This window comes from Dryobates pubescens, chromosome Z, assembly GCF_014839835.1.
Source record: "Dryobates pubescens isolate bDryPub1 chromosome Z, bDryPub1.pri, whole genome shotgun sequence".
In the NCBI taxonomy this organism is placed as follows: domain Eukaryota; kingdom Metazoa; phylum Chordata; class Aves; order Piciformes; family Picidae; genus Dryobates; species Dryobates pubescens.
The window spans coordinates 99,179,275-99,203,273 of record NC_071657.1 but is presented as its reverse complement, the minus strand read 5'-3'; the positions used below and the strand labels follow the sequence as shown (position 1 = coordinate 99,203,273).

The 23,999-nt window shown below is 39.0% G+C and overlaps 1 protein-coding gene across 5 annotated transcripts in view; it reads left to right on the top strand.

Moving 5' to 3' along the window:
* Window positions 1-23,999, top strand: part of PDE4D (phosphodiesterase 4D) — a 471,410-nt gene that overhangs the window by 145,289 nt on the left and 302,122 nt on the right. Inside the window, exons 1-2 of one of the 5 annotated variants that reach the window (XM_054179052.1) lie at window positions 6,089-6,170; window positions 7,007-7,271. The exons of 1 other annotated variant lie outside the window; for it this stretch is intronic. In XM_054179052.1, the coding sequence (XP_054035027.1) occupies window positions 7,225-7,271 (47 nt within the window). In that variant the 5' untranslated portion in view covers window positions 6,089-6,170; window positions 7,007-7,224. Of the gene's footprint in view, window positions 1-6,088; window positions 7,272-23,999 lie in introns of those variants that run through there. 3 more of the 5 variants (XM_054179051.1, XM_054179050.1, XM_054179049.1) reach the window with 3 other exon arrangements.

Genomic DNA, 23,999 nt, shown 5'->3' with positions numbered 1-23,999 from the left:
GGGGGTCCAATGGTGAGCTAATTGTCATGCAGGGCGGATGGTAGAAGCAACAAACAGGACAAAAAGCTAAGTTACTTGCCTGACATACATTCATATAACAACTGTCTGTGAGTAAAGCAGTCTAAAATGTTGTAAGGAGCTTATCAGGCTTATCTGCTCACTCTGTTCAGGATTCTGATGAGATGAATTTGTGCCTTTACTTTCTATGTTACTGTTACTGAAGATAGAATAGAATAGAATAGAATAGAATAGAATAGAATAGAATAGAATAGAATAGAATAGAATAGAATAGAATAGAATAGAATAGAATAGAATTAACCAGGTTGGAAGAGACCTTCAAGATCATCATGTCCAACCTATCATCCAACACTACCCAATCAACTAAACCATACAACCAAGCATCCTGTCAAGCCTCGCCCTGAACACCCCCAGCGACGGCGACCCCACCACCTCCTCAGGCAGCCCATTCCAGTGGGCAGTCACTCTCTCTGTGTAAAACTTCCTCCTAACCTCCAGCCTAAACCTCCCCTGACACAGCCTGAGACTGTGTCCTCTAAAGATAACTTCTGAGGACTTAGAAAGTTGTATGACTAAAAATCTATCACATTGCTAATTTCTGTTAACTATATGTAGTGGGGTGCTTTTCTTACCATTTCACTAATCAAGATGATTTTTTTAATACAGCCTTCATGGAGGCTTTTTAAATAATAAAGGGATACAAACACTCAAAATATGGAAATGAATCCCAAGTGTGGAAAATTTCACATGCATATGTTTTATTTTCATAATATTACAGATGAATCAATATTAACTTTTAAGTACCTTACCATTTTTATTCCATTGTTTTCTTCCTGTTTTGGGCAGTCTCTTTACTGGTTTAAAAAAACTGCATGCAAAAAATCCCATGTTTTGCCATTTTTGATTCTTTAAAATAATTTTTATTTCAACCTTTCCTGAAGGTTTGCATTATTTGTACACATAATATTCGTGTTAGTACCAATTTTCTTACATTAGTCTATACCATATACCTCAAGATGTTGTTCTCAATGAATGCTCCCTGTCACTGATGGCATATTTCAGGTTTCCTATCATTCATTTTTTGGAAAACATTTTAAGACTTTTTACATAATTGTGAAGGTTGAGAAGGCTTTTTTTATTGATACTGCCTGAGATCTACTGGCTGAAGTCACTAGCTTATCTTGCACACTGTCTCAAAAAAGCTGTCATTGGTCATTGTCACTATTTAGCAGTGATACTGATAAACGTCAGTGGACTCTTACTAAAAGCTGGCTTTTTGGCATTTATTTAAGCACTAGTGTATCTTCCCAGATATATATTTTTCCCTGTATGTTATTGTATTGCCACCAAAATACTTGATTTGATGACTTCTCCCACCACCAGCCCCCCTTCTGTAAAAATCGAGATATTTATATTCAGAACGTAAGATCACATAATCACAGAATTGTCTAGATTGGAAAAGACCTTGTCTTTGTTTAAAGAGTGGACAGATATAATTTTACTCCCAAAGGAAGTAAAATAAAGACACTTTTGTTGAATTGGTGAAAAATACAGAATTATATTAAAAAATACACTTAAAATTAAGGAACACATGAATCCGTAACCCCTAATACATATACAGGATACATGAGAGCCTGCAAAAACCTTTCCCCAACCAGATAAACTTCAATCCCCAGTGCTCCTTTCCCCCCCCACCATTGCCTCCCTTCCATTAGGCCTAAGCAGGCCAGAACTGTGCAGGACAAATTAGCCATGCCTCTGCGGGCCATAAGAAGTCCTACCCCAGTGTGTTACCAGATAAGGACCCCCTCTGGAGAGTCATAAGGAGGGAGAGATGAAACTGAGTTGGCCTTGCTGTCAGCTTATGAAGAGCTAGCAGAATGATGGGACTGAATTACCATTTCCTGGGTCTACCTCTGGACTGTCTATCACCTGGAGGAATTTCTGTCTCTATGGTTAATACTCCCAGTGCTTAAAACCCAACAGGCCTTTAAGATCATTGAGTCCAATCATTAGCCTAACACTGATAAATCCTTGACTAACCTATATTCCTAAGTATTAAGTCTACACAACTCTCAAATACCTCCAGAGATGGGGACTCCACCACTTTCCTAGGCAAGATAACTCTTTCAGTAAAGAAGTTCTTCCTAATACCTAATCTAAACTTCCCTCAGCATAAATTGAGGCCAGTTCCTTACGTTCTGTCACTTGTTTCTTGGTTGAACCAACCAACTTTCAGCTCTCTTCAATCTCCTATCAGGTAGTTGTAGAGAGTGGTAAGGCTTGTTGTAGAGAGCCGCAGGCTCCTTTTCTCCAGACAAAACAACCCAAATTCCCTCAGCTGTTCCTCATGAGACTTGTTGTTTAGACTGTTCTCCAGTTGTGCTGCCTTTCTTTGGACATGGACCTCAATGTCTTTCTTGTAGTGAGGAGCCCCAAACTGAACACAGTATTTGAGACACAGCCCCAGCCGAGCTCAGTGCTGGGGTAAAATCACTCCTCTGGTCCTACTGGCCACATTGTGCTTGATACAGGTCAGAACACCATTGGCCTTCATGGCCACCTGGGCACACTGCCGGCTCCTGTTCAGCACCCCCAGGTCCTTTTCCGCCAGGCAGCTTTCCAGCCATTCTTCCCAGGCCTGTAACACTACACTTATGACCCAAGTGCAGGGCCCAGCACTTAGCCATATTGAAACCCATGCAATTAGCCTTGGCCCATTGATCTAGTCTGTCCAGATCCCTCCAAAGAGCCTTTCTACCCTCAAGCAGATCAGCACTTCCACCCAGCTTGGTATATTCTGCAAACTTACTGAAGGTGCACTCAGTCTCCTTATCCAGATTATTGCTAAACAAGGCTGACCACATCACTGAGCCCTGAGGAACACCATTTGTGACTGACCACCAAATGGATTTTTACTCCATTCATCACAGCTGGTAGATCCATAGGCCCCTGCTGCAGTTTGTTGCTCATGCATGGTTTATATTACATATTTTCATCTTCTTTGTTGATTTTTATACTAAAAATCCAGCACTAGAAGAATAGCAATTCTTTCATCTCTTAGCACTATCATCTTTTAGCAGTGCCTGTAACCTGAAGACAAGGCCTTTAAACTAAAAGAGGGTGGATTTGGACTAGATATGAGATATAAATTACAGTGGTCAAACACTGGAAAAAGTTTCCCAGACAGGTGGTATATGCTCCATCCCTGGAAAAATGCAAGGCCAGGCTGTAAGAGACTTTGTGCAACTTGATGTGGTTGAAAATGCCACTGCTTATTGCAGTGGAGGTGGACTGAATGACCAGTCTGATTCTGTGACCATGACCAGAAAGGTTCTGGTGTCTGCTAGTGCATTTGCAGCTGTAAGTCAAGCAAAGAAAATACTTTCTAGCACTTCAGTGTAACAGACACAGACCTTAGTCAATTCTTAAGAGAATTTTCTGTTATCGCTTGTAATTGAAAAGCTGAGTGCTCTGGGAGGAAGACTATGTGGAAATTAAGACATAGAGATGCAAATAATCCTCTTCTGTTCTCTTACCTCCAAAGAACAGAATGGATACATATTTGCAATTTTGCATTGTTAATAGACTGATTAAAAAACAGGTTTATAGGATACACTTCTCAATCCTCCCTGTGCTGATGTTTCATTGGACAGAAAGAAATGCAAGATTCCCAGGACCAGTGAGAGTAAAAGTGGATAGGTCCTCAATCTACAGTCCAACGTGATTTCCAGTTTGTGACTTGGTTCCAATTTGGAAGCAAGAAACACTCCCAGATAATCTGATTCCTGCTACTAATGTACTTTGTCCATGGTCTAATTAATTTTAGTGGAAAATTCTCAAGAAGATCTCACAGAAGGAAGGGGAATCTGGGATTCTTCCATCTTGGGGATGAGCTGTTACCACTTGCAGCCTGATGTTTCTGTCTCTATCTTTCTCTCTATAGGAAAATGAACATTTTTCTACCCTAAATACTAATGGTTAGAATGCTGTTCTGGTAGCAGAACCAAGGAATCAAAGTAAAATCTCCTTTTGATTGTCCTTTACTCTTTGTTGTCCTTTTTATTAAAAAACAAACAAACAAACAAAACCCCCAAAACAAAAACCCCACCAAACAAACAAAAAAACCACTCCTGAAATAGTTCTTGAACTACATTTTCAAAGAACTTGATGAATGTGGATCATAATGACATAAAATGCTTATATGGTAAAAGAAATGGTGCCACTAAATTTAATGTCACTGAACATTTTTAGCAGTTTTTTGTTTGTTTGTTTTGAGATGAACTGATTAACAAACTATCATGGATTTAAACTAGAAGAATTTCTAAAGTCAGCCTATACTAGAAATGTAACAAAAATTCATTATGGGTTAAAAGTCTCTGCCTTTAATATATCCCTGCACTGAATGTTCCTATACTGTGCATTCAACTTTGTTGGAGAGTTCTTGCCCACTCTCCTGCAGCTCTGCTTCTGAATGAAATTCGTTGAGTCAATAGGTGCTATGCTTTGTGCTGAACTTCAAACTAGGGAGAACCACATAAATTGACATATAGGTGCAGAATAGACTCGTTCACAGATTTCAAATGTGTTAGGTGCCAGGTCACTGTTGAGAAGCTCTTCTCAAGACAGTACAAAGCATTAAGCAAGCCTAGCGTTGAAAATGTCAGTGCCCATGGGATGACTGGGCATGTATGCTGTTAGGCAAGTGCAATATGAAATAATAATGACAGTGCAGATTTGTGTAGCATTTGGTGTAGTTGGTATTTCATAACAAGTGGATAACAAGCAGATCTAGCCTGGAGAAAGCAGTAGACAACTGGATTACCTTGCCATTTCAATGTTTTGTTTGTATTCTTTTCCAGTATGAATTCCCAAAGTAATTGGGGGGTGCAGGGAGTGCACGTGTGTGTGTGTATGTGTGCTTTTTACATAAAGCATCAGCATATCAGAACAGTCTTAATAGCTTACCTGGTCTTTTTAACAGTTACAGTGAATATTTCTAGAACATGATTACATACTTTGTTTTGTAACTCTACAAAGTGAGGAGAGCTAATGTTCATTCTCACTATTGTAACTCTGCTTTCTACCATGGTTGTATTTAAATGAAAAAAAATAAATCATAACCTTCTTTATAGAGTAGTGGGGCATAAATGCTGCTAGAGCCCCTTATAAATTTTGGAATCTGTTGTGTCTGGTGCTCCATTTCCTCAAAGTACAGTAATACACAAAGGAGTGCAGCTCCCTCTTTATTACTGAACTGAAATAAATACTATTTTGCTGTCAACACATTGTGACATTCAAATAGTTTAGTATTTTATTCTTCCTCTAGAACGGTATCAGCCGTACTAGGGCTAATTTGGGGTATTGTAGAACAGAGCTGTGACAGCAACAGAGCTGAGCTTAGAGAAAATAGGATCTATAAAAATTTGCAGTGCAGTTTCTTACCATGTTACTCCCCAGTCCACCCACACCCTAATCAAATACACAGTCTTATCACCTGTTTTAATGTCATTGAAGTTGCAGCTGGCTTCCATACTGCAGGATTTCCTGTCCAAAAGGGCAAGGGGTTGATTTAAGTTCAAAAAGTCTTGGTGCAGTGCAAACCATTTAAAAAGAATGGCAAGCAAACAATACATGGCCTGAGCACACTAAGGTAACCTTACCTAGAAATCTTTTACATCTCAGCAGACATCAACAATTTTTTTTTTCCTACAGATTACTGCACTTTGAAAAATTGTCCTTGCTTTCAGTCACTCGAATTAAAAAAAAAAACAAAAAACACAAAACCCAAAACAAACACACCACCCAAAACCAAACACCACCAAACAAACAAAAAAAAAAACCCCAACAAAACAAAACAAAACAACCCTCTCCCTCCCCCCCCCAAACCACACCAGATTCTTTTTGGGAACGCTATCCCGCTTTGTTTCTCCCCAGCGCCCCGTCCTCCCTTGTCAGCCCCTCCGTGGGAGAAGCAGGGCAGGATGCGCTGTGTCGGGAGAACCCACCTAGAGGTCCCCCTTGACGCCAACACAGCCTCTGCCAGGCAGAGCCCTCTCCGCAGCCGAGCCCAGTCTGCTGCAGGGAAAAGTGCCACCAAGCCCGCCAGTGTCCGGAGCTGCTGCCGGGCGAGGATACACGGAGCCCGAGGGGTAGGTTGGAAATTCTTGTCCAGGGAAAAGGAAGCAAGAGCCTGTTGCCGGTGTTGCTTCAAAATACACGCCGTCTCTTTAGCTCGAGCTTAAGAACCTCCCCGAGGATATTTACCAGAGCGTCAGGAGTGATAACTACTATCTGGGAGCTGAATTGGGAAAAAAGGACAGGAGAGAAAGAATGGTTAGGTAACACGGGACTTAAAGCTTTGCTTTCGTTTTGCAACGTACAAATTGATGCACAAGCTTTTATATGCAGTATTAACATCAAAATAGAACTAGGTTCTGCAGTGAAAGAGTCGATAGCTTAGTCATTTTACTTAAAGGGAGCAGGCAGCCTTATTATGGGGTTAGACAGCAAAATTGAATTTTATCATATGATCATATCTCATGATGGTATCAAACTGTAGTCCTGTTTTATGGGGCAGAAAAAGCATACTTCCTTCCTTCTTTCTTAGTTGAAGAAATAAACCCACAGAACAAATTCAGAAAGTTTGGGTTTGTTGTACATGGCTATTAAACATCATCCTGGTCCCTGGGCTTGTAAGAAAGCAAAACTGCATTAAAGTCATCACTGATGAATATGTGTCTAAGAAAGAAGAAAAAGCAATATTTGTTTCTGAACATGGCAAAGCAGTCTGAGATTCCACATCTCCCCCTAACCACTGATTTGGCACGGATGACAAGAAACTATCTTTTGACTAACCTTTTCCAACTGTGCAAAATGCTGCATATGAAGATGCTTTAATTCCCAAAGCACTTGGATTTTTATCAAGGCAAACTGTTGGCATTGTCATAACATTGTCTGTATACTGATTAGTTTAATGTTTTTTAAGTAGCAACTGATGCATAAATGGATGGACGTGTACCTAGAAAACCCCGTGAGAAGTCTTTCTTCGGATCCTGGGCATTTTTATTTTTATGGATTACAGTAATTCTTGCAATAATCCCTGCTGTTAACTGCTCATGCAGTTGTTCTGGAATGCATCTATGAATACCATAACAGATAAATCTCACTGACAAGGAAAATACGAATGTTGGAAGATCTGTGAACATGATGCATGTGAATAATTTCCCCTTTAGGAGGCATTCATGGATATGGTGAGTAACCAATACACATTACAGACTGTTAAACTCAAAATGCTTGTTTGCAAAATACTGTGGCAACTACCAGATGCTGTGTTTTCCCATACATTAATGTCATATGAAGACTAACTGAGCTATGAAAAAAATCAAATCTTACAGAGGTAGCAATGATAAGTAATACCAGTTTGGCACTCCTTTCCTTTGCAAAATAACAAATCCCAAAAATTGTATTGTTGTGGGCATGTGTTTATATATGACAAAAGCCTTTGAGCAGTGAGATGTCTGTTCTTCCTCTATTAAAGGACTGCTTCTTCCCCTTTCTTACTTAGCCCGACTTGAAAGAAATAGTATTTCCCCCACAGTGATACTGTGTTGTTTGTCCAGGGATTATTTATTTTTATACATTAAATTCACCCCAACACAGGGAAAAAAATGCTCATTGATAGAACAGTTCAGTAATCTTTAACAATACATTTCAATGGTAGGTTCTCAAACGTTGTTTGGCATCATATAGCATTGAAATCCCTTTGTCATCATTAAAACATGTTTCCTCTTCGAACCACAAGCATCTACAGCTCTTGCTCACGGAAAAAAAAATAAAGATCCCTTCTCTGTAACTTTCTGTGCAATACAGTAAACTTGCTTATAAATTCTACCAGTGGCTGTTGCATCATACATTGCTCCCGGTATGTGAATGCCTTAATTAGTGCTTAATGAATGTTCTTAGCCAAGGCAAAAATACTTCCTCAGAAAACTTTTGCTCTCTGGGTAAATACTAAGTCTTTCAGAATATTAGAAGTAAAGGTGTTTTGGAAGCTCATTTAGACCAAAACCAGCAAGGTGAGGGACTGTCGCCAGGGTGCATGTTTGTCTGGCTGACTTGCCCTTGGTGCGTTTTTGCCTCTGCGCGTCCCTGTCTGGCGGGGAAGCTGCCGGCAGGGCTTTCCCTGGGAAACGCTGGGCTAGCGGAGCTCGTACAGCTGCCTTCTCCTCCTAGCACTTCCAAGCCTCATTTCGTAACGCCGGTCGGACGCCCAGTCCCCGAAGCCAGCCGGCACCGACACTGACGTCACACGGGCGTCGCTCGGCGGCGGCGGCTACGCGCGCAGCCAATGGCGGGAGCTGAACGCGGTCCGTCATGAGCGGGGTGGGGCCGGGGACAGCTGAGCTGCTGCGCGGGTCGCGGCGCTAGGCGCTGGGTGCGAGCTGAGGCGGCACGCGCGGCGGTGGCCGCATCTGGGGGGCTTTGTGTAGTTGCAGCTTTCCATACGACCGTTCCAGGCTACAGGGAATCCTCTTAGGGGAAGCCTCCGGCCACACTCCCTAAAAACCCATCAGTGTGATCCTCAATATGGTTCACCCTTCTGGCAGTTCATGCAGCAGAGTGTGTCGGAAAGGGAACAGGCCACGGTCGCGGGAGTACCGTTGCCATTGTGTGTTAAGAATTTGGCATACTTCTGCTCCTAACGAATTGTTTAAGCATGTGAACCCCTAGGGTTCATCGTCTGACTAAGCTGTCTTCAAACGGGGATTATTTTTTATTTGGCTTTAAAATTGGGTAGTTACCTGATGCCCCTATGTGGACCTTGCTGGCCCCTTGCTGTCTCTCAGTGTGTGAACCCACTGCCTAGAAAAGATTGGTAGAAGTGTTAGCTGGGAATAGATGCATTCTGTGTTTAAAATTGCAACTGAAAGCGAACTAATGGTCACATTAGTGCTTGCCAAATCATAGGCCTCAATTTAGAATGGGAGTGCTTTTGGGATGCTGATGTTCATCTCAGAGAATTGGCAAATTTGCTTATTCATGCTACAGTAGATCTGTAAGAAGCATTTATGGGTGCCACGGTTTCAAGTAGCCAGGCACAGCTTTTCTTTTAATTCTGAAACCTCACACACCTATGCATTACCTGTAAGGTATGCCAGCCTTTTATATTGTGTGTAGGAATTGGTGAAAGAAGAGTTTTCTGTATATAATGTCTCCTTGTGCTACTTTCAGGTGTCCATTAAGGGATAATAGGAAAAAGGAATATGTCTTTGATGTAAGACAATTAATTTTGTGTTTCTTTCATGCAGTTGTTAGTTGATCAATAATCTTTCCCAGATGCTGATGCAATACATCAAAAGTTTCTTGTGGTCAGCATCATATACATATACATTACATATGTACAGAACCAAGTACTGCAGAAGTAGGACTAAAAATTTTGTGTGCCTTAGTGCCTTTAAAAGGTATGTATGTCCCTTAGAGACATGGAATATACCTTCATGTGCTGGTTCCCTCTCATCTCACATAGATGATGTGGAGGAAGAGTTGATGGGGATAAAAAAAAATCTCTTCTAAAATGTATTATTTCAGATGTTTAGGATTTTAATGCTGTGCAACCAGTGAAAAAAAAGTGGAGCTATTTTTCATGCTTGGTCCTCTGTGTGCATTTAGGGAAAGCATGAGCAAAATGTGATGCCTCTGAGGATAGGGTTTGAATGTGAACATGTAAACATTGGGAAGTCTAGTGAGAATTCACTATCTGAATCTCCTAGTAATGCTGATAGTAGGTAGGAACAGATTACTGACAAAAAGCCGCTATAAAATACATATATGTTCTCAGGGAGCGTGAATTGGAGTAGCTATAATCTGAACGCACTGTAAAGGGCATATAAAATAAAGATTGAAGTAGATGAGAGAGGTTTTTTGTCTGAAGCTGTTTCAAACAGTTTGGATATTAGGGAAGAGAATACAAAATACATGTTTAAAGCAGTGCAGTAATTGGGGCACGTGATGTCCTAGATGAGAATAAAGATAATCCTAGTGATATGGAGACATTGTGCTAGTAGAAGGAACAGTTAGATTTTGTGACTACATACCACATTACACATTATACAACATAACTAATGTATTCTATTAACAGCATGTGTCTTAAAGCCATTCACACTGAAAATAATTTCAGAAACATTTACTTCTGAATTATATCACCTAGCTCTCCTTTCTGTTACATTTTGTCTACATTGTTTATGCTGAATAAAGATAAGCATGGCATTCAATTTTGGCTTGACTGATACATAGAGAAGTATGCTACATGCCTTCTGGCTTTACCATTGCAAAAAGAAAAAAAGTTAAAAACCTGTGTTTTATAATGTTTGCATTTTAACTGGTGAAGATGTGAAATTAATTCACAAGTGAGTAACTTTGCAGAATCAAAAATTTAACCTATGACTGCCCATTCCTTTTGGCCAAAATTTTGCCTGTTTGAAATGTAACATGTTTTAACTAAGGCAGTGGATAAACAAACAAACAAACAAAGCAAATAAAGAAACAAAGCACCTCATAGTTTTTCTTGGGTACATTTTAATCCCACTATATATACTGGAGTTGATCATTATTGTTCTGTGTACTTCATCTAACACAAAATCATGCAAAAGCCTGGTTATGCATGTTATCCTCTGCTTCAGATTAATTTGATGACTAATTAGCTTTTTTGAAAATGCCTTAGAAAATCCCTGAATGTAAGCAGTTGTTGCTAACCTTCTGTTTTCACAAGTATTCTAATGATGCAAAATTGTTAATTTGTATATTTTATAGAATTGTATGATTTTCAGACAGGCAAAAAAGCTTCTGTTTTCCATTGTTGAACAGTTGTTCTTTGGGGGTGGGGTGGTTTTTTATATGTTTGTTTTAGAATAGAACAATATGTAACTGAAGAAAACTGATGGAAAATTAAGATCTCAGTGCTAATGCACAAAATCAACTTTTCATTATGTTCTTAGGACATGATGAGTCACCTTAGCTCACAAAGGCATCACGAGTCTGCCTAGTGCTGTGGTCTTCTCATGGAATAACTGTTCTAATCCATGGAGAATGAACTGTTTCTAGCATTTATTTGCATGTTTACTTGATCTAGAAAGTGTTTTGTGTTTTGTTGTGAGTAAAGAACAAAAAGCTTTCTGAACTGCTTTTCAGCATAGTATTCAGGTAGTATTTAGATATTTTGTACTTTAGACATTAGTAGAAATACTGTAGAGGAATATCTTGTTCCTCCTTTGGAAATCTGGATTTGAACCTGAATTGGGGGGATAAAAAATACTATTTCTTAAGCTAAGAAGTCATCTTTTTAAGACAGAGGAATTTTGTTTAATCCTCCATTTTCACAGTACTGCTCAATATGGAAGGTCACCTTATTCCCTGTATTCTTATGCTCCTTGACAGGTGTTACTTTCCTTGAGGCAGTCGTGAAGTTTGTTGCTCAAGATAGGATGAGTGTAGTAGGGTACTAAGTGAAACAAAGAGAGCTAATGTAAACTTTGGGTATCCTAAACAGGTGAGTATCCTGTTGGGACCTTAATCTGTTGTTCTAGAATAACAAGATCATTTCAGATGCATTTTCAGAGCACTGATATATTTATACTACTGCAACAGATTCAAACTAAGCTTTTGTGTCTTTGAAATGTGGACATTTGCCAAGACCCACCTTTTGCTCTTGTGTCCTCAGGGTATAATACATAAATGAAGTTGTTATTTCATACCTCAGTCCTCTGAATGCACTACCTGTGTTGGTATTTCAGACTGAAACACTTCAATTTGGACTGAAAACACTTTGAAACACCGTCTCTCATTAGAATTAGAATATGTTTTGTAACAAGTAATTTTCAGGGTTAGAGTCCAGTTATTTTTTGAAAGAACCTATACTTCTAAAAAGTTTTTCTGACTTTGGGTATAATCCTGAATTTTACCTTCTTTGAATCTCAAGTCACAGTAGCAGAAACTATACTAAAGCTTCTTTTACTCATGAGACACATGTTGAGTATTTATTCAGTCCTTCTACAGTCCTTTCACTCTTCCCTGCTTACAAAGAGCCACCTTCTTTTCTTTGAGGAGAGCTAATTTGTACCTGCACTTTGACTCAGCAAAAATTACCCTACACACAGAATCTCGGAATTATAAGGGTTGGAAAGAACCTCTGGAAATTGTCTAGTCCAATCACCCTAGCAGAGCAGGTTCACCTAGAACAGGTTGCATGGCATGGCATCAGGGTAGGTTTTGAACAACTCCAGAGATGGAGACTCCACCACCTATCTGGGCAGCTGCTTCTCATGTTTAGGTAGAACTTCCTGTGTTGAAGTTTGTGCCTGTTACCTCGTCACTGAGCAGCACTGGCCTCATCCTCATGACTTCCACCTTTTAAGTATTTATAAGGATTGGTAAGATCGTCCCCCCCAATCTTCTCTAGGCTAAAAAGCCTCAAATCCTTTAGCCTTTCTTTATAGACAGATGATCTAGTCCTGTAATCAGCTTTGTAGCACATCCAGTTCTTAAAAAACAGTAATGGAGAAAGAAAGCATTTAAAAATTACTACTATGTTAAGCATGTTGATTAACTATTATTTATGCTGTTTCATTTATAAACTTTTTTGTAAATAGATTTGTGGGTACTTAAGTTGTTTCCAAATACTCTGGCCTGACTTAGGTGAGTACAGTCTTTCATTCACAGCGGGGTTCACTTGAATTTGGGTCCTGCTTGGAAAAGAAATGACAGTGTTAAGTATTCTAGTCTACTTGAAATCCATGTACTGGGCATTAGGAAATAACTAAGTTTGATTAAGTTACTTTGTGTGATATTTTCAACATAGCATTTGTGGGCAGGCGGAAGAAGACTAGAGGGAGGAGAGAAAAGAACCATTAAAATGTTGAAACCTGACCATTACAAATCTGAAGAAGGTTGGTCAACAAACACAGCATACAGCTAATAGATTTTACTTCTACGCTGTACTAAATGGCAAGCTTAACACTGGTATTTATTATGTATTGTATTCTGAAATCTTAACTGAATACATGTTTCTTGGTATTTTTTTTTTTAATGACTGGATAACTCCTTGATAATAGTAGAATTATTTAAGGTCTTTTTTTGCTTTGACTGTTACAACAATATATCAACCTGCCAATGAAAAAAATACTGGTTGGTAGCTGTTAATAAATGCAATAGTCTTCTGTATGTGACTCACTCTATCGAACTAGGAAAATGGAGCTCACAGAATAAAAAGTTTTAAAGGAGTGGATACAACCAAGCACAGAATCTGTAAAAGGAATAAAGATTTTTTTCTTAGGAGACTATTTTCAAGTGCCAGAGCCATTCATATTAGAAAGCATATGAAAATCTTAACTGAAGCAAGGGGTATTTATTTCTTCACTTTTAAAACTAGCTGAGTTTATATTCCTAGATTGCTTTGAGAATTCATTACTACTTTTAAAAAACTAGTATGGGAAAGTGGTGTGAAATTAAGTATTTTGCCTTGTTTGGGCAGTAACCTTCTTTCTGTTGAGAACTGAATAAAACAGTTGCCTGAAGATACTTGCCAACTGGAAAACTATTGTTAAACTGAGTATACCTGAGTCTCAAATTCATTCATATAAGGGGAACTATTTATTTTAGTTTGCTTAGTTGATCTCTTAAAAGGAGAATCTCTAGTCTGTTTAATTTTATAGAACAACTTTTTTTCAGGAGTTTCGCAACAAAAAAAAATGTGAAAGGTTTAATTTTTTTCTCTAAGTAGCATGGCTTCATGTTTTCAATTGTCTGAAGCAATTGGTTTAGGTTATTGTTTCATACCGTCTCATTTTAATTTGGTTACTTCAATACGACAGGTGACAGCTTGTCCCCTTCAGGAAAACAGCTAATTTTACTGTGATGCAAAATGAATTAAGTCTTTTCATCTGCAATGACATTTTTAACATGGTCAGTAGCTAAGGATTAAATCAGTTACCTGTTTATTATATGGATTTATTTTTCTTTACAAATTTATTGGAACAGATTTTAAAGTTTTCTTAAACCATCTGTTTTTTAAGAGTGATTTGTTTTCTGATGATGTCAAATACCCTCTGTTATTCACAAACAATTTAGAGTTTTTGGAGTTTAATTTCCTTTAAATAGGGAAAAATATTACAGTTTCTTTGTAGTATACCTTGCAGATTCAGAACTGGGGAAGAACTTGAAGGTGAAATAGCCTTTCTGTTTACAGTAGAAGCATCAAACATCCAAAGCAGCTCAAATATCCAAATGATACTTGAGTCTGGATTCTAGGGAAGTGAGCAGATTTTCATTAACAAATCATAGAATCACAAATTATTAGAGTTGGAAGGGATCTTAAAGATTATCCGTTTCTAACCTGCTCCAATCATGTGCAGGGACACCTCCTACTAAACCAGGTTGCCCAAGGCCAAATCCAGTTTGGCTTTGAACGCTTCCAGGGTTGGAGCTTCCACAACTTCTGTAGAATGCTTCACCACCCTCATGATGAGAATTTCTTTCTAATGTCTAATCTAAAGCTAACTTCTTCCATTATACCTCATCCTGTGTCAACAGGATTAAATTATTAATTACAGTGTTATTTTCTTTTAGTGTACAACTAAATACTTGGAATAGATTAAAATTAGCAGGTTAAATGTGGATTTGAATGCTATCTAAAGGGGAAAGTTTGGTTTTGCAAAACTGGACTTCAGTTTTTAATTATGCTTTATTACCAAATATGAAATAATTAAAAATCCACATGTCAAAGTCTTAAGATTTTTATGCATCTTAGACTATTCCTGAAATTTTATTTTCATAGTCTGTGAATGTCATCTTCCAGTATTTCCTTTTTGGATAATTCATATTTAAATGAATAGGTGCAATAACTGAAAAAGGAGTGAGGTATATCATCCATACCTCATCCTAAAACTTCAGAGGAAGGAACAGGTATCCCATTTAGAAATGTATGAAAAATCAGTGCTCAACTAAACTAAGGACAAAACTAATGTAGTTTTAATAGGTTAGATGTATTGTATTGTAAAATAGCCATTTATATTTCATGCTGTCTTCTGACAGCAGAATTATTTAGTAAATTAATACTGGTCTGAGGACTTAATATCTTTTGCATGTTGATGCAATTCGATTGCATCTATTAACTTATTTATATTTAGCCATCAAAATAATAATTTAGATTTCCAACTTAAGATACTTTATTTAATTCTTGAACTCAGAGGTATTTTATCCAATGTTTTTCAATTCATGGAGTATCTGAGAGTTCCCTGCACCTTTCTTCAAAACTGTTACTCTAATGTATTCTGTCCATCATAATCCTGTTGTTTCATTTCATACAGTACGTCTCATGGCATAACTGTCCTACCAAAGATGGCCTATAACTGCTATTAAGATCTTGTGTTTTGCCTTTCCTCAGTATTTTAATTTGCAAATGGCTCTGAACTTTTATAGATGTTCCAGATTAGCCACATAATTTAATTTCTTTCACCCTGACACCCCATCATGTCATCTTTTTAGTATCTTACCTTCTACAGTCTCCGTATAAATACATACATACATGCATACATACATGAGCAAGCAAGCTGTCGTGCTGTACTAGATAGAGTATTGAGATATGGAGAAATTTATACCTGGGAGAAAAGTGGGGAGATGCATTCCTTGAATGCTAGGCTTGATGGCTAGCTCTGCATTCTTTTATTTTTTTAGCATGCTTTCATCTCTTCCATATTGCCTCTAACGGTGTGAGAGAGTAATTTTTTTGGCGGTGCTTTAGCACAGAGATGTTGAAATGGAGATGTGATGAAGGTTACTAATCAACAAATACCTTTTCTTTCCCCGATACTGTTTGAGACTTTGTTTTTATGTGTCCTTGAAATGCTCTTCAGTCTAAAAGTACAGGAGTGACTCTGCAATTACCCCTGAGAATTTCCAGCCCCACTAAATAACCACCATAGGAAGTGGTTTCTCCCTTCTGGTATATCTGTACTGCACTGACTTGTCCCATGAAAGTGTGATGATCTTAGGAACTGCCCAGAGGAGGACACTAGTTAATGACTTCTGTTTGTTTCTTTTTTCTACTTTCCTAATCCCACAGTATTTGGAATGTACAGCCCACAAATACTGAAATTACCCTTTCCAATATCAGATTAGTTTGGGATATTAACCATCTTTATTTTTTAGGAAGTTACAGCTGGGTGAAAATGCAGTTAAGGTGCTGTGTCATCTATATAATACGCATTTTCAAGTGTTAAATGGTTTTAATGGTTACGTTATTGCATCATATGTTGATGACATAGCATAACTATATTCTATACAGTATCTTTATCAAGAGTGAAATTTCTATGTGCTATACAATCCTCACAGCCTAATCATATTTCTTTCTGTATAAGTGCATTTTGCAAGTAGATGTGGCTTGTGGTGAAGGAACTGCCACTGGGAATGTCACAGTCATGAAAAGGTATGCATGCTGAGCTGCAGCTGAGCTAATATATTGCTATTTATGGCACCCAAGCAGGAATCAGGGATTAAGTCATAATAAGGTAGGAATTGTACCAGCTAGAGGCTCACTTGATTGTTCCATGAAGTTGAAGAAGGATTTTAAGAGATAATGATTTAGAGCATTGCTTATCCCCTGCAAAGCGAATATTTGCATAACGAACATCTTTGAGTCATCAGTTCACACAATCTTACAATAAGATTGAATACTCAGGCTATTTTCTCATTTATTATATATAAAAGAAAATAATTCTGAAAGGTAAAATTAATCTGCTTCCTGAAGGAGAACACGTGACAATGTATCAAGGCCTGCCTTTAGAAACTGCATTTTGGAAAGATCTGAGCAGATGGGTAAAGGCTACTGCATTCAAAAAAATCACTAAGTAAACCAAACATACAGAGTAATAACAGCAAGATTTTTTTTCCTTTTATCCTTTGATGAAATACTTCTCCCACCTCCTCCGCACCCCCACCCCAAAAAAAAAAAAGAAAAGGCTGCTGGAAGGACTGCTCATCTCCTTATGCAGCACTTTTAAAACTTTTTGATAGTTGGAAAACATAAAGCATGTAAGCATACTTGTGACTGTGAGTTTAAGTTTATTGCTTTCCTGAAATGTCATTTGTTTCCCACATATTCACAGGTATTTTACTGGAAATTAATCAAGGGAGCAGATGCAGAATAGTAGGCAGGAAGTACTTTGGGACTCTCTTTTGAACATTCAACTATTTATAGAAGAGAATTTTACTTCCCCTGATTTCTTAATGAAATGAGACCTACATGATCATACATACCTACCAAACCCCCTTTATAGGTTTGGAACCTGCCTGATTTCAAGCAAATTTTTGAGGATAGGAGTTTTAAAATTTAAGTTCTTTTGGAAACCAGAATTGGTTAGAAAGTGCTTTCAGGTTGTGCTTTCACTGAGGGAAGGACTTCTGTGTTCTGGCAGTGCAGCTGGCCAGACAGAGCTCTTGCAGAGCCTGACATCAGCTCAGCGCTACTTGGTTGTTGAACCTTCAAGCTAAGTATGTGCAGGTGGGTCACAGCAGAGGGAGGTGGCTGAGCTTTGCAGTCTTTTATGAAATGACTTACTATTGCAATCCAGGTGTATTGAGAGAATAAAACTGGTGAAGTCTTGTATACATGTGGGTCTAGAAACAGCAGAGTCAAAGCATCATCCATGCAGACATGTTCAAGACAGAAATGCAGACTGCATTGAGTTTGTAGTAATGATGAACCTCTAGCTCTGCTAGCCAGAGATTTAAAATCTTGTAATATTATACTCTTAGTATTTTCAGAAGCCCTTCATTTATATCCTAAGTTCTTGAGATGCCTCTGAAGCCTAGTAAAGAAAGTTGTTTTATTGTTTTCCATTATCAATAGCATAGGTAACAGCAAGAATTTGGAAAGCAGAAAATCTTGAAAACCTCATCAAACAATAATGATACCATATTTTCCTTGTTGAAAATACACTTTTTTGGAAACAGTCACTTTCTGAAAACACAGAATGAGATAATTAGAAGCATACCTAAATTTCTGAGAAACCTGTTTTTCTTTCCTAGCTATTTGCCGTGCTTGAAATGCTCTGAAAATGCTGAGTGTTCAAGAGGCATCGGTTTTAGCTTTCAGGAACATAAGTTGATGACATCAATGCCGTTGGAATGAGATGTGTCATAGCACCAGTGATGGCTACAGTTTTTAAGAGGCATCATATTTCTGATATCAAGAAACTTTAGTATCTTGTACTCTTATCCATATAAGTTTTGTACTATCACTAAGTGTTTGCTAGGGAATACTGTGAAGAAAGAGCAAATGTGCTTCTGTATCTAGGAAAAAAACCAAACATTGTCTAGTGTTCTGGGTTTCTTGTGGAATCCTACACGAAGAGCACACGGAATCATAGCATCTTGGAATCATAGAATGGTTTGGGTTGTAAGTGACCTTTAAAGGTCATCTAGACCAACACCCCTGCAGCTGGCAGGAACATCTTCAAATAGACCAGATTTCTCAGAGCCCTGTCCAACCTAACTGAATGTTTCCAGGAATGGGACATTTAGCAACTCCCTGGGCAACCTGTCCCAGTATTTCAGCACCTCACTGTAAAAAATAATTCCCTTATATCTAGGCTAAATCCATTAGTTTAAAACCATTACCTCCTTGTCCTGCAATGGGCTCTATGAAAAAGTGTATCTCCATCTTTCATGTAAGCCCCCTTTAAGTATTGAAAGCCTACAAGAAGGTCTTCCCAGGCCCTTCTCTTTGTAGGCTGAACAACCCGATATCTCTCAGCCTCTCTTCATAGGAGGGATACTCTGATCATTTCTGTGGCCCTCTTCTGGATCCACCCTCCTTTGGTCTGTGTTTCCTGTACTGAGGATTCCAGATCTGAATGCAGTTCTCCAAGTGGAATCTCAACAATGGTGAAGTCTCAATAGCATTACCTCCACTGAGCTGCTGTCCATGCGTCTTTTAATGCTGCCCAGGGTATAGCTGACCTCCGGGGTTCTCATGTCCAGCTTTTCGTCTCCAGTACACTATATGGGTATTCCAGGGCTTCTCTCAATCATATCATCCCTCAGCCTGTAGCAATTGCAGGGTTTGGCCCAACCTTGCATTTGGCCTTGCTGAACCTCATGAGTTTTTGCACTTGGCCTTGTTAAACCTCATGAGTTTTCACACTGGCCCACTTCTTCGAGCTTCTCCAGGTCTCAGGACCAGAAATCAGAACTGGGAAATAATTCCTACAGGGAATCCAATGTGTCTGGTAGTACATATTTTGTTACTGCATAGAGTTATTCAGCTACTGAGTATCAGAATTCCTTGTGTACTATGAAATTAAATGACAAATGCCAGAGAATTTTTGTATTCTGGTAGGTACCTGCTGTGATGAGAGATGGTTGATTGCAGAATATAAGAGGATCCTTTTTAAAACCTCCCAAATTACCTTTGATAAAGAAGTGCTTCAGATGCTAAGAGAAAATTCATGCTTGTGGATCCTTTATCAATTCAATTTTAAGGGCAAGTTAAACAGTGTGCCAGAATGATTTAGCTACCACTCCATGGGATTTTTTAATACTTCTCAGAGCTATGTTGGCAAAGTAGAACAAATCAATGGGACGTAATTGGCCATTTGGACCTTCAGGCTGAAAATTAGAGCATTCCTAAACTCTGTCAGATGAGGGAGCCTGTGGAACAGCCTTCAAATAGCTTGCTGGAGCAAAGCACGAAAATAATTGACTGTTACATGTTAGCTGTGGAAAGGGTTGTATGTTGTGGAGCCTTTGACAGTCAGGGCAAGATGACTGTCATGCGGAATGTCCCTACTTTTATGTTTCTTTCTGGGTGAAGGTGTTTTTTTGGTGTTTAGTTGGTTGGTTGTTTTGTGTTTGGGTGGTTTTTTGTGTGTTTGTTTGTTCGGTTTTGTCACTGTAGGCATCTTTGAGTGTATTTCTCAAAGATAACTCCAGATTGGATTCTGTGGGGTCAGCTACATTTGTCTGTAATGTACTATCCTGAGTGGTACTTCCTCTTCTGAGGGCTGAACTTTGAGAGTAACACTGATATATTTCAACCTGTTTCAGTTTTGTATCTGTAATATAAATCATCTTAATGTGTGTAAATGTAATGCTTAAGTGTATTTTAAATTATCACAGTATCACAGTCTCACAGTATAACCAAGGTTGGAAGAGACCCCAAGGATCATCAAGTGCAGCCTGTCCCAACAGACCCCACAACTAGACCATGGCACCAAGTGCCACGTCCAATCTCCTCTTGAACACCTCCAGGGACGGCGACTCCACCACCTCCCTGGGCAGCACATTCCAATGACGAATGACTCGCTCAGTGAAGAACTTTTTCCTCACCTCGAGTCTAAACCTCCCCTGGCACAGCTTGAGACTGTGTCCCCTTGTACTGGTGCTGGTTGCCTGGGAGAAGAGACCAACCCCCTCCTGTCTACAACCACCTTTCAGGTAGTTGTAGAGGGCAATGAGGTCACCCCTGAGCCTTCTCTTCTCCAGGCAAAACAATCCCACCTCCCTCAGCCTCTCCTCACAGGGCTGTGCTCAAGGCCTCTCCCCAGCCTTGTTGCCCTTCTCTGGACACCTTCAAGTGTCTCGATGTCCTTCTTAAACTGAGGGGCCCAGAACTGGATACAGTACTCAAGGTGTGGCCTAACCAATGCAGAGTACAGGGGCACAACGACCTCCCTGCTCCTGCTGGCCACACTATTCCTAATACAGGCCAGAATTATCTTTGATATCTATTTATCTGTTTTCACAGAAAAGTGAAAGCATCCTTTTAAAGTGATGTATGCATTGTTTACCTGTCTGAAAATAAATTTCTAGTCATCAGCTACTTTTCTTAAAATTACTAAAGCAACAAGAGATAGATGCACCTGTCAATAAAAGAGATTATTCATTTAATACCAGGTTCAGGAATATGGTTCAAAAAGTCATATAAACTTTGAAAATGTAATTGATACCAGTGGAAAAATTTTGTACCATGTTCTCTAACATCATTTTAGTAAATTCTGAAAGCTGGGAGCTGGGGTTGTTTAGCCTGGAGAGGAGGAGGCTCAGGGGTGACCTCATTGCCCTCTACAACTACCTGAAAGGTGGTTGTAGACAGGAAGGGGTTGGTCTTTTCTCCCAGGCAACCAGCACCAGAACAAGAGGACACAGTCTCAAGCTGCACCAGGGGAGGTTTAGACTTGAAGTGAGGAGAAAGTTCTTCACTGAGCGAGTCATTCGTCATTGGGATGTGCTGCCCAGGGAGGTGGTGGAGTCACCGTCCCTGGAGGTGTTCAAGAGGAGATTGGACGTGGCACTTGGTGCCATGGTCTAGTCCTGAGGTCTGTGGTGACAGGTTGGACTCCATGATCCTCGAGGTCTCTTCCAACCTTAGTTATACTGTGATACTGTAATACATTTTAAAAATGTTTTCAGTCTTAACCAATACCACTATCAATTTTACCTTAGAATCATAGAATTGTTAGGGTTGGAAGAGACCTCAATGATTATCTAGTTCCAGACCCCCTGCCATGGACAGGGACACCTCACCCTACATCTGGTTGCTCACAGCCACATCCAATGGGATGGGGCTTCTGCTACCTCCCTGGGCAACCTGTGCCAGTCTCTCACCATGCTCATGATGAATCTACCCATTTCTATTTTTACTCCATTCCCTCTAGTTCCATCACTACCTGACACCCTAAAAAGTCCCTCACCATCTTTCTTGTAGGCCCCCTTCAGGTACTGGAAGGCTTGAATAGTTTCAGTGTATAAAAATCTGGTTCATAGGTGCAAAGAGTTCTATGCTGGAGCCATCTGCAAAGCTCACTTGTGCATTTGAAACTTTCTTGGTGGCATCACCAAGGATGCAGAGATATTCAAGTTTTCTCCCATTCTGTAGTTCTGTAGAATGCCCAAAATGTTCGGCCACATAGTGATCTCGCATGTCCATTTCTGCCCTTTTCTCTGAGCTGTTATGTTTTACGTAGAATGCACCAGTAGTAGCTGTTCCTTATCAAGGTGAACAGGGCAATCTGCAAACAGCAGAAGCAATTAAATATAGATCCTACTGTCTCATGGCATAGCTGTTTTATAAATTGCAATGACCCTAGCAGTAGCTTCTTGTCTCAATCGGTTTTTCAGCACAGTGAGAAAAACAGATTAAAAATAATCGAAGAACAATCCAAATTGATGTGGTTTTTTCATTTTTCTTTTTCTTTCTTCCTTCCTCCCTCCCTCCCTCCCTTCCTTCCTCCCTTCCTTCCTCCCTTCCTCCCTCCCTCCCTCCTTCCTTCCTTCCTTCCTTCCTTCCTTCCTTCCTTCCTTCCTTCCTTCCTTCCTTCCTTCCTTCCTTCCTTCCTTCCTTCCTTCCTTCCTTCCTTCCTTCCTTCCTTCCTTCCTTCCTTCCTTCCTTCCTTCCTTCCTTCCTTCCTTCCTTCCTTCCTTCCTTCCTTCCTTCCTTCCTTCCTTCCTTCCTTCCTTCCTTCCTTCCTTCCTTCCTTTCCTTCCTTCCTTCCTTCCTTCCTTCCTTCCTTCCTTCCTTCCTTCCTTCCTTCCTTCCTTCCTTCCTTCCTTCCTTCCTTCCTCTCTTTCCTCTCTTTTCTTTCTCTTTTCTCTTTTTTCATTCTTTCTTTTATATTTTTTCCATTAGCTAAATCATCAGTATTATTTGCAAATTTCATTCCCCTTTTCCTTGTTAGATTATATTACAATATTTTAACACAGAATGCATATCTCATTTGAATAAAAAAAAGCAGTGGATTGAGCACAGTTGCTTTTGACAACTGGATACAACTGTGATGATAGCTTTCAATTTAACTATGCTATGAAATTCAAGTATTTTTCACCTGGTCTGTTACGAAGTATCTCAGTAAATACGATCATGCATTAATTATAAAGTATCCAATATGCTTAACACCTGTGCAACACAGATCTACTAATTCAGTTACTTGTGGTGAAGATTTTCTGTATTGTACTTTATGTCCTGACACGATATTTTTCTGGAATTTCTGGTTTCTGTTGTTTCCTAATTAAGTATCTGAAAGCGATGTAGTATTTTTGTTGACATGCTAAACAGACACTACCAGCTTGGATATCTTTCATTGACAGCCTGATTTTGTTTTAAGTTATTAATGACTTACTTGGATGAGTTTTTTATTTTATTCCTTTAGTTCATTTCTCTGTATTCTGTCAGGAGAGTAGTGTAATACCTGAAATTGACAGGCATCCTAGTTATTTCTATCTCATTCAATTATATAAATAGTTTGTATTTGGTTTAGCTTATGCATTTGGCAATACCTTAAAATGTTTTTTGCTTTTCCTCACTACAGATGAAAGATAGATTGGTGTTTTAAAAGATGGTTTCCAAGCATGTCATTTGTGCCATATTTAAGAATGCTCTTTTTCATTGCCTCTCTAATGTTTGGCATCTTTATTGCTCATTTGCATTTTATTCAATTTTCATAGTTATTTTTAACACTTTTATAGAGATATTGTCAGTTATTTACGTATCTTAAATGCTTGACTCTTCATAAGACTGAACTGGTGCCTCTGCTACAATTTATTTATTTTTAATATTGTTCTTTCTGCATACATTGCTGTAAGCACTACAGAACACCAATAGTGATTCAGGTTGATAAAATTGGAAACATGATGACCGTTGTTGCAACATAATAAGGAGTTTTAGATACTTGATTTTTTAAGTATAGTGGATTCCTGAAAAAAAAAAAAAGTTTTCCAAAAATTCCAACTTTTTTGTTGTTGTTGATTGGTTGGTTTTGGGTTTGGTTTGGTTGTGGTTTGTTGGATTGGTTTTTATTTGTTTGTTTATCTCAATTGTTCTTTGATTCAGCTTGTTTTGGAGCTTTTGGGTGGTGGTGGGTGTTTGTGTTTTGGTGTGTTTTTTTCCCTCCATCAAGTTGTAGTTCTTTAGCAGAAGTTTTAAAATGCTT